At 41.4% G+C, this 14,270-nt stretch overlaps 2 protein-coding genes across 8 annotated transcripts in view; one reads left to right on the top strand and one right to left on the bottom strand.

Moving 5' to 3' along the window:
• The first annotated feature begins 367 nt into the window (after positions 1 to 367).
• The window catches only part of tmem260 (transmembrane protein 260), a 45,184-nt gene continuing 31,281 nt past the window's right edge, over positions 368 to 14,270 (top strand). For all 7 annotated transcript variants that reach the window (XR_013305149.1, XR_013305153.1, XR_013305150.1 and 4 more), the window contains exons 1-3: positions 368 to 683; positions 4,083 to 4,114; positions 5,853 to 6,004. Coding sequence is in view for 2 of the 7 variants with exons in the window: in XM_077620804.1 (XP_077476930.1) it covers positions 575 to 683; positions 4,083 to 4,114; positions 5,853 to 6,004 (293 nt within the window). In the remaining 5 variants the exon portion in view is untranslated. The remainder of the gene's footprint in view (positions 684 to 4,082; positions 4,115 to 5,852; positions 6,005 to 14,270) is intronic.
• Positions 6,837 to 14,270, bottom strand: part of LOC144089706 (uncharacterized) — a 44,190-nt gene continuing 36,756 nt past the window's right edge. Inside the window, exon 7 of the mRNA XM_077620808.1 lies at positions 6,837 to 6,850. The gene's annotated coding sequence lies outside the window, so the exon portion shown is untranslated. The remainder of the gene's footprint in view (positions 6,851 to 14,270) is intronic.

The following is a 14,270-nucleotide window of genomic DNA, read 5'->3' on the forward strand; positions in this document are numbered from 1 at the left end:
CTAAATTAATATGTTATGAAAAGGTTTGTATTCAAATGTAAATTTAATAAACATAAATTATATTATATACACTTGTGTTTGCACGTCGAATTAATATATGTATTCTGTTGAAAAATATTAGAAAACTGAAAAAATACATTTTTCATTCTTTTAATTTTGAAAGTAATAATTTTAACATGGTTCACTTTCACCCACAACATAGTAGAACGGCGAAATCATGAACATGTTACAAATGTGAAAGGGTATGTATGTTATTTTATCATGCTGAACCTTCCTTGCCTTGCAAAAATAAAATAAGGTTAATAAAATAAAGCCATAAGGCAAAAAAATATCCACGATAGTCTCGCGAGATTTATTCAATGGCGGTGTATACGTACCAGGAAATGAATTTCAAATCATTTCAACGACGACGGCGCGTTCTTTAAATGTTGCGTCTCCATTTTACGATGATCGCATTATGGATTTAGGGATTTCAAGTTAATCGACTTGTATTGCTTTATTTTGCCGCGGAACTACGGCATGGCTCTGTAATTGTCTCATGAGCTAAATCTGTCAGTTTGATCCTATGTAAACAATGGGGACAGAACAGAAGACAAGCTGGATGTTGACCGGCGCTACAATCGCCTGTGTTCTCGCTCTTTATGTGCCCCGCGTGCAGAAGACAGTCCCCGGTGGAGATTCAGGTTGGTGTACAAATGACCGTAATCGGCAAGCTAATCAAGTTGCCTTGCATCAAGTCAGCCACGTGGGTTTGTTATGATATTGGGTAGCCACTCGTGCAGTACAGCAAGAGCTGTATATAGTTGGTTAACATACACGTGGTGGAAACCCCAAAAAGATTAATAGTAATGTTATAAATTTCTCCCAACCAGGTCACTGTCATTGCATGAGGCAGGGAATGCTTTTGAATCAGTTGGCAGTGAATGATCGCTGGCAACCCTCCCAGTTAACATGAATTGGACGTCCATCGCCGTCAATTGCCGAGAATGACTGAAGGCTCAAGAAGCCTACTTTACACACACATTGCTTTCACTACAGAAAGACAGTTTGTTCAAACTATTTTACTGCCATTGTTTAAATTAACAATAATAATTGAGAAGAGGAAATAATTGACTTTAAAAAAATCTACACACACATAGGTAAACCTTTCCACTATTAATTTAGGAGAAGTTGTCATAACCTCAGTATGACAAGGGTAAATTATTGTGTACATGTTGTGTATAGTTATGACTTGTCATGTCCCGATCACATATTTTCGGATGCAATTCTGAGTTGCCTTAGTCTGAGTCCCGAGCTGATACCCCGGAAATGTATTGAGGAGAAAAAAACATATCCAAACTTTTTTTAGCCCCAATTTTAATTAAGCAAATTCCACTCCTGGTTTCCTCCCACATTCCAAAGACATGCATAGTAGGCGGATTGGACACTCTAAATTGCCCCTAGGTGTGAGTGTGAATGGTTATCCATCTCCTTGTGCCTTGCGATCGCCTGGTCACCGATTCAGAGTGTCTCCCGCCTCTGGCCCCAAGTCAGCTGGGATAGGCTCCAGCACCCCCGCAACCCTAGTGAGGATAAAGCGGTTCAGAAAAAGAATGAATGATCATTTTTATTTGTTTCTAATATATAAATATATACATAACTATAAGACATTCATCTTTTATTCTCTCAATATCCTCATACTGCTGGATTATCTTGTTGCTTTTACTCCTTAACTCATTCACTGCCATTGACAGACAGACAACTGAAGAAGGCTGTCATTGAGTGACCATGTTTCACTGTCATTGATGGCGATAGACGTCCAATCCATTTTAACTGGGAAGACTTTCAGCGAGCGTCCTATCTCTTTTCCCCTGATTCCTGTCCTCGGGAAATGACGTGATTACACCCGATTTCCAAACACGTGATAGGTAACATCTCTAGTTACTGTTCTGCATGTGGACTGCTTCTCATTTCCTCCAACACTGCAGGCCAATGTGCCTGACAGCATTTTCTGTAATGGAGTTTGCGAGAGAGAATACCTTGCACATTAGCAGAGAATGTTTGGTTGAGATAGTGAAGTTCCAGACTTGTAAAGTGGCCAAATGAAGTCTTTTCTGCTTGTTAGCTGAGCAGCGGTCTGGCGCGCAAGTTGCGGAAAGAAACACACATTTGCACATGGCAAGCGTATGAAGACCCGAGCCAGATGCGAATGTGGGATGAAGAGGAAGGGGCACTGAGTAGCCTGCCTGCTCTCATGAATAAGGATGGTAAAAAGGGGGGTTGGGGTGGGGGGCGCTTTGACGAAAAAAATGGCCAGGCCGTTCTCCACAGTGTTTAGGGACGGTGCAGGATGCCCGCTCTGATAGTGCCAGCTGAATTCCCCAGGTCTCCGTTTCCATGTCCTAATCTCTTTAGGTGTGATGTGCCCTGGAGAAGTTTGAGCACAGACCCACGGGCACACTGTTGTCTCGGAATGTGGAGTGTGGAAATGGTGGGGATTACGGGAAGACCGGTGTGGGTGCCCATGCGCCACTTTCACAAAGACTCTTGGCAACCACGCCGCTCCCCCGTTGAGTCAGTACCGTCCCTTGTTTGGCGTCGGGCGGCAGAACTGCCTCACTGTGAGAGATGCTTTTTCTCACTTAGCTTGATTTATGTTGAATCGTGGAAAAGTGTGCCACCGCTCAGAGAAAATGAGAAGCTGACGAAGGAGAAGAAAATGTGGAAGCTGTGGCAAGTGTTGGCTGCTCATTCGGGTTGAAATGGAGCTGTGAAAGTGTTTAAGCCGTGCAGGTGGAGGAGTTCTGACTTCACGCTCTATTAGACTGATAAGAGTTAGGGATCCTCGTGTGGCAACAAATGTAGGCATTAAATCACTGCAAGGTGTGAGTGCTGTTTCGTGTGCCATCTACCTTTCCCCCCTGTTTGATATTTTCATGTTCAAATTATTGTCTTTTTTTTGTTTTTAAGAAAAGGTCGTCCCCCAGATTTACGTAGTTCGTCTGTAAAAAAAAGTTGAGAGGTCACTGAATCTTGTACTGCTTATCTCAAGTTTTTGTTGTTGTTGTTTTTGTGATACACCCATACATGAAACCTAGCTGGAGCAGAATAAATGTGTATGATGACATCCATAGAATCATAGTTGCAGTGAGATATATAAGACAAAATGAATCCATTTGCATAGGCTGAGTAGTTTTTTGTGTGTTTTTTCCTGTGATGAAATTTATGGAGTGGTTTTACATGAGTTTGTCTCTAGAAATGTTACTATGTGTAAGCACATTTACTTATCTTTCACTGGTCGGCCTTGAAGAACATGAGGATTATTTTAGTTTAATGGTGCAGAGGCAGAACTTTCTCCCTGGTGCCGGTAGAGGGCGTTGTCTTGAACCCAAACATTTATCAGTGTTAGCTAATCTGAACCAAATTTCAATTTTCATGAGTGGGAGATGTAAACATTGGGTGAAAAATCAGCATAATTTGAAACGCTGTGGGTGTATTCTGGCACAAATGGGTTTGTGCCCAGCTACATTAAAGCTCGCTCAAATAGCTTTTAGAAGTAGGGGGGTGGCTCCTTTCATTCTGCGTTGTGCCTCACACAGAGCTTGTCATGAAATTGTGCAGCCGGTTCTTATTTTTGCAGCTTACCTCATTCTGTGACTGTCAGCGGTGTCGCCTTTTTTCCCCTGTTTGTGCCCAACGGACTGAAGGCGACACTGAGACACTGGCAGAGACGCACGGAGAGTGGCAGAAGAAAAACCGTGATGCACGGGGAGGATGGGACTGGGAGCATTCTTCTCAGATCAGCATATGTGTGTCTTAGTGTGACAGTGCATTGGAGAGGGTGTCTCGTGTGAACGTGTGTCTGTGTCTGTGTGTGTGCTAGGGTAAGGGAGGGGAGGCATCAGGGGAGAGGCAAGCGCTGAAGAGAATGAGCGTGCCGCTTAGGAAATGTCACACTGGGAAGATTTGCAGGTTTTGATCCTAGCAAATTAATGCAAAACCCCAGTGCAAGTATTTGATTTGGGAAAACTTTGGGAGCAGACTTGTCTCTTAATAATAATTATTGGGTTTACATTAATTTCCTCCCCCATTCTCTTCCACAGGAGAGCTGATCACCACTGCCTGTGAGCTGGGGGTGAGTGAGCTCTATTGTTTAATCAATTCACTCATTAACTCTTAGAAGCATTAAGCAAGTTTAATTAAGCATGGACAGAAAGCAGATTAATTCAGTTTCAGTCCACAGGTTTCCCCCTTCTTTTCTTTACACTTATTTTACTAAGTTGCGAGTAGAGAATGCTATAATTTGCAACCCGTTTTTCAAATCCAATTAAAGTCAATAGTAAGGCGATGGCTTTTGTAGGCTTTGCCTTATGTACGGTATAAGGCTTATTATATCCACTCCTCTTTTTTTGTGTGTGTAAGCCGCAAAGAATGAACTAAATCGGGTTAACAGTTATAATAAGTTTTATTATTTAATAAAGTTTATTACGCCGCTGTGATCCTTTTAGGGAGGCTGTGTCGGTGTCACTATGCCAGTAATCCTGCCGTTAGGGCTGCAGTCCGTGTGGCCTGCCCGGCTGCCTCGCGGGCCTCCCAAAGGCCTCACAGGCCACCCCCGTGTCCCAGACGGCCCATTTTTATCCCAAGAGCTCTTCCCTTTTCAACCCCAGATTTTTTTTTGTGCCTCAGCACTTTAATCTACCCTCTCGTGTCATTATTTCATACTCAAGTTCACTATTATAAAGTTCCTTTTTGTCTCTCGCTATGTTTCCGGACTACCACATTTTGTTCCAGAGCCCACCCAAGTGTTGTGGTGTGGTTTTATAGTATTGTACGATGCTCTGTCATTGACCAGCAAAGTAATCAAATTCACCTTTCTGCAATGTCTTCATTTGAAGCATTGCCCTTTCTTTCTGTCTGTGTGACTCATGATATTAGCGGCAGGAAATGATTCTGTCTTTAATGACTGAGTCCTTATCTGGGCGAAGGAGACTTAGCGGCTAATTGCTGTGATTGCCGAGATTCCCCCAGACGAGAATGACTGCGACTCGGAGGTGGTTTTGGGAGTTGGGGCGAGCCAAGATCACGTGTTATGTTGCATGCTCTCGGGAGCTGCGCCGTCCTTGGGAAGATGTCAAAGAAGGACAAGTCAAAAGCGCAGAAGAAAATGCCTTTGTCGTCATTAATTCTCAGTTCCGCAATTGATCCCACACCAACCACTCGTATACACAAAGGTCATTCGGCAACTGCTATTTAGCAACTCTTTTAGCATCATTTCAAATATTTTGTTGGCAAGGTTTTGGCTTTTATTTCACTTCAGGTTGACTCTTTGAACTAAAAACACAGAAAAAATGATTAAAAAATTACAATTATGGATTTAAAAGGGGGAAAATCAGGAAATTTAATATACATCTATACTCTATCTTAATTTGATCCTAACACAGAAAGTCAGCACTCATGATTTACTTTCCTGGGCCACACAAAATGATGCGGCGGGCCAGATTTGGCCCCCAGGCCGCCACTTTGACACGTGCTCTACTAGGTTGCATTCACTACCATACCACCAAAATTGCTTGACTTTCTTATTGACAAGGTGAATTGACAATATAAGGATGTCCCAGTCCAATCCGATTTTTAATTTTTTTTAATGTTTGCCAGTCTGATACCCATATTTTTACACTGGTAACAATAATGCAGCTTGTTATAATGGTAATGCATCAAACAGAACAAAAAAATTGTTAAGAATGTTTCACCAGACAAAATATATTGTCACCCTTACTCCAATCTGCCGCTCTTAAATATTTTGTCGCCCCTACTTAATATGTCCTCACATAATTTAATGTAATTTCTAATGCTTTTGTTTCTGTCTCTAGGTGGCCCACCCTCCCGGATATCCACTGTTCACTCTTCTATCCCGTCTGGCTATGTGTCTTTTGCCCACACTCTCACCAGCCCACAGTATCAACCTAATGAGCAGCATTCTGGGGGCAGTGGCGTGTGGCGCCCTCTGCATGACTGTATGCAGGTAAGACTTGTATAGATAGCTGCAGAGAGAAAACTTGGCATATAAAAATGTATTAAATCTAATTTATATATCTACATATATTTTAATTATCCTTGCAATTGGCTAGTCACCAGTTCAGGGTGGCCCTGGCCTGGTGCCCATAGTTGGTTGGGATAAGATCCACCACCCGCCGCGACCCTTGTGAGGATCAGCGGTTTGGAAAATGAATGAAAAAATATGGTCTATTTTTTTTTTAACTAATATAATGTTTATGCCTGCAAACAGTCATGAAGCCATGAAGATTTAATAATGAAATATTTCAGTATGTGAAGTGACTGACTTTCTTTTTCAACAAAACTAGTCTTAAAAGCTCATTTTTGAACAAATTGATTAGAGAAATTTTTTTGGGGGGGGCGCAGAAAGAATTGACATTCTTCAAGGGACATTTTGTATCTGGATGCTGTGTGCGGACTCGCATTTTTGGGGTCCTGACAGCTTGGTGGTGGTGTCCCTAATCCTCTGTTCAGCATTCAGGAGCACAGCTCACGCTGCCCTCCCCCTGCCCAGCCTGTTTACCCATCAGCCACCCGTTGTGACTTAGTGTGCATGTGTGTGTGTATGTATATGACAATTATCATGCCCTCCAACTCGCACACCACCACATCTCCGTATTTCTGCGCCCCCCGTGTTGCCCAGCACGCACCCAATCCTGACATGGCACGATTTCTAATCTACCGCTTCTTGCCTCCTGGGTAAAAGGAACATGATCACAAACGCTGTCCTCCCCTCTCTTACGACCAGCATTTCACCTACAAATGATGACAGTTTTTGGTCCCAGAGTTCACCTCATCATGTTAGGCAGGAATTCTCAAAGCGTGCTATGAATACCACGTGGAAGTAGTATCACTTCCCAAGTATTTTTATTGAATTTTTAAATTCAAAACAATTGCATTTATTCATATTTTTCACGTGCTTCGACTTAATCATTGCATATGTTGAGGTTAATCTTATAAATCTCTTTTTTTTTTTTTATATATATAAATGTTGATGTCATTTTGCCAATTACCAAAGTAGGAAACAGAGCTCCGTATATGTTGCCAAAATTTCTTAAGATAAACAATGTCATTTACACTGTTAAAAACATTTAAGTGTAAAGCACATACTAAAAAGCTTCTATCTACAATTCACTTAATTGTAAATTGGATGATTGATTGTACATCCAATTAGCAAGATATTAATATTTTAGTAGGTTAATAAATGTGCAAATATAGCATGACAATGAGTTAAACCTGTGTATGAATCACAACTTTGTCATGGATGGTTGCATAGTTTGATATGTAATGTACAGAATTTGATTCCCATTTGATTGTAGGCTGGTACGATTTAATTTCAGTCTATCTTTTTACTTGTTATACTTAGTATTTAGTATTGCAGAGTGGATTCGTACTTTTCTCTTTTTGCTTTTGCTCACTTGCTAAACGTTTCAAAAGCAACAAAATAGGAATCATGTCTTTTTCCTAGACATGCGTATTGTATTTAGCAATTGCTGCCTGGTTGCACTATGCAGCAAATCTGTATGTTTTCTTTAGTTCTTTTGTCTTAATGAACTCAAGAGTCAAGGCCTCTCTACAAGTACAGAAGTTGATGAGGATGTGCTTCATAGGGGCCAGCATGCTTTTAGACTCCATTCTCCACATGAGCTGCTTAGGCTTGTGTTTTTCCATTGGCCCCGCAGCCTTAATGCCATTGATGAGTTACTATTCAGTTGGATGGCTGGAAGTAGCTCTTGGCCAGACATTGAGTGGTGGTACTTCCAGGCCAGAAATACCCATGCTGTCTGGGAGCATTTTGGCTCACAGTGTGCATGTTAACTATAGCCCTGTTTGTAATCTCTGGGGATTTAGATTCAATTTAGGATTATGTCAAAGTAAAAAGTCATTATAAAAACATCCCACACCACTCTCCCTCAACTAGCGCTTGATGGGTAGCAAGGACTTCAGCCAAAGCAAACAGTCACATCACATAAGCTGTTAAGAGTGAACATAATGTAATCTATGGTTTAAAAAAAAAAAGGTTTTTGTTATCTTTTCAGGGCCTAGTATGAGTTTTTTTTCCAGAAAGCATAGTGACGTGGTGGCCTATATTGGATGGGGTTGTCTGATAAAATAACAAACTAACCAGTGAATGATTTGTTTTATTTGTGTAAAATTTAGCTTTTAGGTTTTAACCATCTGTATTCCTCAGGTTATACCTGCAAGCCCACACACACACAAAATACCAGCCCTCATTTTGTGCCCTCACAGGAAAATTGTCTTTACATTTCTATGACTGCATTTTGTCACGTTGAGTATTCTTGGACTGGCAAATTTTTCTGAAATATATCCAAACCTTTGAAGTATCAAATTAAATTAGTCGGCTGAATTGTGGCGTTTAATATGGGGAATGTGCGTTCATAGGTTTTGAAAGCACTTTGCTCTGGCAAATGAAGAAATGTAACACTTCCCTTTGATTTGTCAATTCTACTTCCCTCTCTTGCCTTGATCATGCGTTTTGATGGCCAAACTGCATGTCTTGGTGTGTTTGCACCCCTCGGCCTGACAAGCCTTTGAGGATGGAATACATCATGATAGTTACTATCAATTGTATTCATAGGTTCTCTGAGGAAAAACACTTGGTCCTTAAAATGCTACGGGCCTCAACTGTGAGACTCAAGAGGAATGCACCTTTTATAACGGGATAATCCAGACAGCTCTGTATTCTATGCTCGCTCTCGTTTCCCAGTTTATCTACTGAAGCTGCTCCGTATCGCCGCTACCTTAGAAGGATATCGCCCCATTTGCGAGCTTATCCTAAGAAACCAGGAGCAGACACGTTAGCATGCTGTCAACATTCTGAGTAAGAAAACAACCTGGAACACTCTGACATCAGCATTTTTTATTTGAGTATGATTACGTAAAAAAGGCCATAAAAATATATCATTCTCAATTCCTTGGATGAAATTATCTTTTGCTACAATTTGGCTCCGTTGATACCACACGTAACAACGAAGACCTCTGGACTCCATTACCTCCATTACCAATTTGGCTTAGATAACGCTCTAGCCCTGCTCTCTCAGGTATGCAAAAAATGTATTATGTGACACATTTTTGACCATTTTTTGACCTTTTTAAACCACCCAGAGGGAGTGCACAAGATCGATTGAGATTCTTCTTGGTGGGGACACTAACTAACATGGCTACTCCTGCCAAGTTGAGTAATTATTTAGCACAAATGCAATGAAGAAATCCAATTTTTGATGTCATTTTTGTTTGAGAATTTGACAAAACCACAACAAAATGGAATGTGCAATCACACTTTCTCTCTCAGCTGGGTACTTGGCTGCAAATGTAGCATGCCTTATCTTGAAATGTCTTTCCACATGACTCTTTTTTTTAATTTAACAACTCTCTACAAGGCGAACATACAGGCAATCCTCCCGCATTGGCAATGAATGCAAATGATTCGGTCCAAGAAACATTGAATTCTCTGTTTTGCTCAGTTATTTTTTATCTTTTCCCCTTGGGATCCATGGCCGTCACATGGTTGCCGGTTTGCTTACAACAGCGACCTGCCTAGCATCCCGCCCTGCTGGTAGAAATGTATGTCACAGGCTATGACGTGAGTTTTCGTTGATAGAAGTGTTGAAATGTAATATTTATTGTACACATTCTTACAGCATTTTAAAATGTTAAGAATGTTTGTGTCACCACTAGGGCAGCGCTAAAGAGCCAGATGCGTTTCGAGAACCTATGGTTGCCGACCCCCTTTCTAAGTGAACACAATCAGTTTCAATATGATGAAATACAGCGGAACATACAATTTATATAGAACAAGTACCCAAGAAAAGGTCCTACCGGCTGTGTTAACCTTGGATTTAATCTTTTTAAAGCACTGTTTTTTCCCCTTGCTTCTAGTAGGTCTTCAAAGTAGGAAAGGTGCAAACAGAACGATAACATAAATAAAATTTCATAGCCCTACTGATAGCAAACCTTTGGTTTGTCTCTGGCATGTTCCTGATATTCAGGACTTTTTCTTTGTGACTTAAAGCTTTTTTTCTCTAAATTTCTTGATAGGACCTCTTAGCTTAATCCTCTGTGACATTGTCTTGCCAAGAATGCTTTGTGTCTACTGTGATCATTCAGATGTACATTTTCTGTAATTTAAAGGCATTTGGAAATTCACACTTAATAAGACGTCATTTGTACCCAATGTGTGGTAATATTTCCATTTCCACTTTGTGTTACACTGTGGCCCAATAGCCCTCCTTTCAACTACCATCAGCATGACCAATGTTTCCCTCAGGACTCATTCTCTAATACAGTTAAACAGATGTCTAATGAAGATGTTATTTCCTCATTACGGGCTATGGGATGGGGATGAAGAGGAGGAGGGCAGATAGACAGCAGAATACAGCACCAGTTTAATATTCCTTTTCGCCTTTGGGCCTGAGATTGCGTCTGTCTCGGACGTCAATATTACATTCCTCAACCACAGGCAGTCTTAATATGGCACGCAGCATGGAGACGGATCAGACTCGGCAATTACAGTTCAGCCGGAATTAGTTAATGGAATCTACACAGCAACATTTATGTGCTTAATGACTTTAGTAGAAACACATCTAGAAAAATGCCTGTGAATTGCATAAACATGCATTCTTTTTTGGTAAATTGCTTCCCCTTCCTCCTGTAATTTTGTGTGTTGGGCCGAGATTAAGATGGCATTGCGGGAGAAATTGTCATGTCAGGGGCTGCATTGTTTGGGTAGAATTGTGGTGATTAATTTTATACGCACTAGGAGCACTGAAGCGCTTCCTGGAGGAGAGGTGTCTGAGTGGCGGAGACGGAGTCCCTCATTTATCTTCCTGGCTTGTGGAGCAGACTGCATCCTTGGTAAATACTAAAGATGCTGCTGCAAGGGTTGTGTTTTTCAGTAATTGCTCTTAAATTGGGTTATGGCGTCCACATTTAACTGCACTTGACTGTATTTTTAAAAGGATCAGTTGAAAAAGAGGCAACAATGAAAAGACTAATGTTCAACATTGTTCTTTCATTGACTAATGAATATTAGTGATAAAGATTACTTATTTCAGGCAGATAAACTGTTTTCTTATGAAAGAGACTGACAAAAAGGATTATTTTGGATTATTTTTTGTTCTTATCAAATCATGCCTGATTATTTCTTTTCCATCATTTGTTAGGTTACAGTCTTTAGCCTAGGTGCTAGATAAATCTCAGACCACCACCTAATAAACAAGCAGCCTTAAATAGAAATAAAATTCCACAATTGAACTAACTGAAATCTTCAAGAAGAAAATATGACTATTAATTGTTAACCATTAATTTTCTAATGTACTCTGTAAAAAAAATAAAACAGCCACACAGTTTGTTGATTCAAATATCACAGTATGCATTTTGATTTCTTAAAGAAAACAGACATTTTTACTGGTTTATGAGGTTCAGTTTGATCAACTCCAATTGATTTCAAATAGTCAATTTTTTTTATAGCAAAGTATGAAACTGGAAGATCTCTTAAGGGCAGTCAGTCTACGAGTTTTATTTCCCACTATCGGTTATACATCAATTACAATCCATAATAATATAATTTAAATTGATATTGCATAAAATGTATAACCTGTATTTTGTCTTCAAAAGGTTCAGGTTATCATGATTACAATATTTTTTTTTATAAAATAGCAATATATAAATAAATATAATATAACTTGCATGCAGATATACTAAATCTTTTTAAGGTCTCTTTTTGTCTTTTTTTAAGAACCAGGTTTACAATAACTTTCACATTTCAATGCAGAAATGGATATCAATTGCAGTTTGTCTTTACAGTTCAAAGCAATGCAATATGCTATAACATAATAGCTACTAAGTACCCAGCCTGCAACGCTGGCCCGAGGAAAGCCTGAGGGTGCCATTGAAGGCCAACTGGAAGCATCCATCGCAGCCCTCTCTACGGGTTCCCTCCCCTCTTCAGGAATGTGTGATTCCTTTCCAGGACAGAGAACAGTGCAGCACTGATCTGCCACGGTGCACTTGTGGTATTTTATTGTCTGGTCCCTGAGGTGGTGCGTGTTGCTGGCTGCCCCTACAAGCTCCTTTGTGAAGCGTCATTCCGTTCACAGGGCTGGTGTATGCTTTTGTGTGCAGTTATTTCACAGAGTCTGCTATGCTGGCATATCTCGACCAGACACTGTATAGAAAGAGCTTGGTGGTAAATGAGGCAGGTCCTGTTTTGAAAGTGGTTTACTGCCTTCTGTGAGTCCTTGAAGAGGATGTATTTATTTTTTATCTTTTTTTGTCAATGCTCAGAATATTTTACAGATTTCAAATGTGACTCAGCATCTTGGGACCCAAACCAACAACTGATAATTAGTATAATTTTGTGTTTGGTTCGTTGTAGCCTCATGGTTTTTTCAAAGAGATTGATTATTCGTTTGATAAAGCAGATGTTTTGGCTTCTGGGTCTTATCGTGTGCTGGATTGTTCTTCTGCCACATTCCAGTCAGGCCTTTGTCGCTGAGCCATAGCATTTCTACACAGCAGCATCCTCCCCTACAGAGGGCAGCGATAACAGCAAATGCGGCCACTCTGGTGCCAGAGTGTGCCCTGTTTTATCAGTAACCCCTGGGAGCAGCTGGGCTGGAGAATAAGCTGTAGAGAGGCTGACATGGACCAAGGTGGTCCCATGCAGACAGATGGATCATTTACAGCTGTACTGTACACACTTCAGTGGGCGTCAATGGACTGTCAAGTTCTAACAGTGAGATTTATCAGCCACCCAGTGAGAATAAAGTAGTAGAAGATGAAAAAGGTCCATGTCTGAATATGTGACAAGTGCTGTATGTCTATCAGGTGGGGCTTAAGGAGCCAGAACCGACTTGTTGTAATAACTGTGTCCAGGGACCCCCCTGACTGTTCTGCACCCACAAAAAATGTCCCCCCTGCTAGGTGTGTGAGCTCTGGGTTAACTGTCAAGTGGTGAAGTAAAGTTGTGCATGCAGTGCTTCCCATTTGCCCCCACCACCTTTCTCCCAGCTTCAAGTTCCAACTAATTCCTGGAGCGGGGCAGTGAGGGAAGACTTTTATGAAGACTTGTGCCTAGACGTCCCATCGACACCCTCTGCCCCCCCAATTCCCTCCTTTTGCACACATGCTCATGAACTCGACTTGCAGTGAACAAAAAATAGTGAAGGAGAAGAAAGCCCAAGAAAAAAAGAGGAAATAGTCAGCAAGCAAGTTTTTTTTTCCCCTACCCCTTTCCGTCTCTTTCCCCCCCCCCCCTGATTTAGCGCGCTTTCCTCAGAAAGCTCTATTGTTCCCCTCGCCTAAGTCTCATCAGGCCTTTTGTGGCTGACTATCACAGCGGCAGGCAGAGAGCTGGAAATGTATAAATGGTATCATGCCTTCTGATTAATGGCGGTGCTTATGAGTCAGGTCTGATAACGGGCCTGCTCTCTACTCAATTTCAGATACCGTTAATGGAATCTGTCTTCTGCGATTGTAATGTGAGAGCGCCTAATTTGCTATGGAGCTTGAAGCTGTCACCGGCAAGGGATTGTGGGGTCATAAGGGACCTGGCAGCCGTTTGGCCTGCAGCTTGTATCTGCCGCGCTGAATAGAGCAGCTCTCTGCCTGTCAGTTAGCTGATAGGCTGATGAGGACTCTAAGCCACTAACACACAATGGTGGAAAGGGCCATACTGCCTGACTTCCCTAATTGTCGAGCCTGCTCATATTTCCGAGCCAGCGTGCAGGGGACTGGGCTGCCCCCCCTGCCCCCCATATTTCTCTTTTACACCCTCTCTTTCTGTTTGAACTTTTTTCCCCTGCTTTAGTTCCTCCTTCATTCGGCACACTGGCTCAACCCTTTAACACACATTTTACTGCAGTATTTTGCGTCCCCTCCTCCCTCCCATCATTTGTCACCTCTCTCTCTTCCCCTCTGTCTCTCATTTTTAGTAAGTGGTGGGTCTTAGCATATGACAGATTAGGCCAAGTTTGCTTCAATTACAGCAAAGGGGATGGAGACATTACCAGGAGAGGAGGAAGGGCGATACTTTTGTGCATAGATATTATTTAAGAAGCTGGGAATAATGTGCTATCACGGCCAGTTTTTTTTCTCCTTTCGGTTCGTTCGAGATCAGCTAGTTTCTCAAAACTAGGAGGAGGTGGAGTTTTATAATTCTCATTTGGGCCAATTCTCAAAACGTTTTGTAGGTTTTGCCTGTCTGGTTTGGA

The sequence above is a fragment of the Stigmatopora argus genome, chromosome 15 (assembly GCF_051989625.1).
Source record: "Stigmatopora argus isolate UIUO_Sarg chromosome 15, RoL_Sarg_1.0, whole genome shotgun sequence".
Lineage (NCBI taxonomy): Eukaryota > Metazoa > Chordata > Actinopteri > Syngnathiformes > Syngnathidae > Stigmatopora > Stigmatopora argus.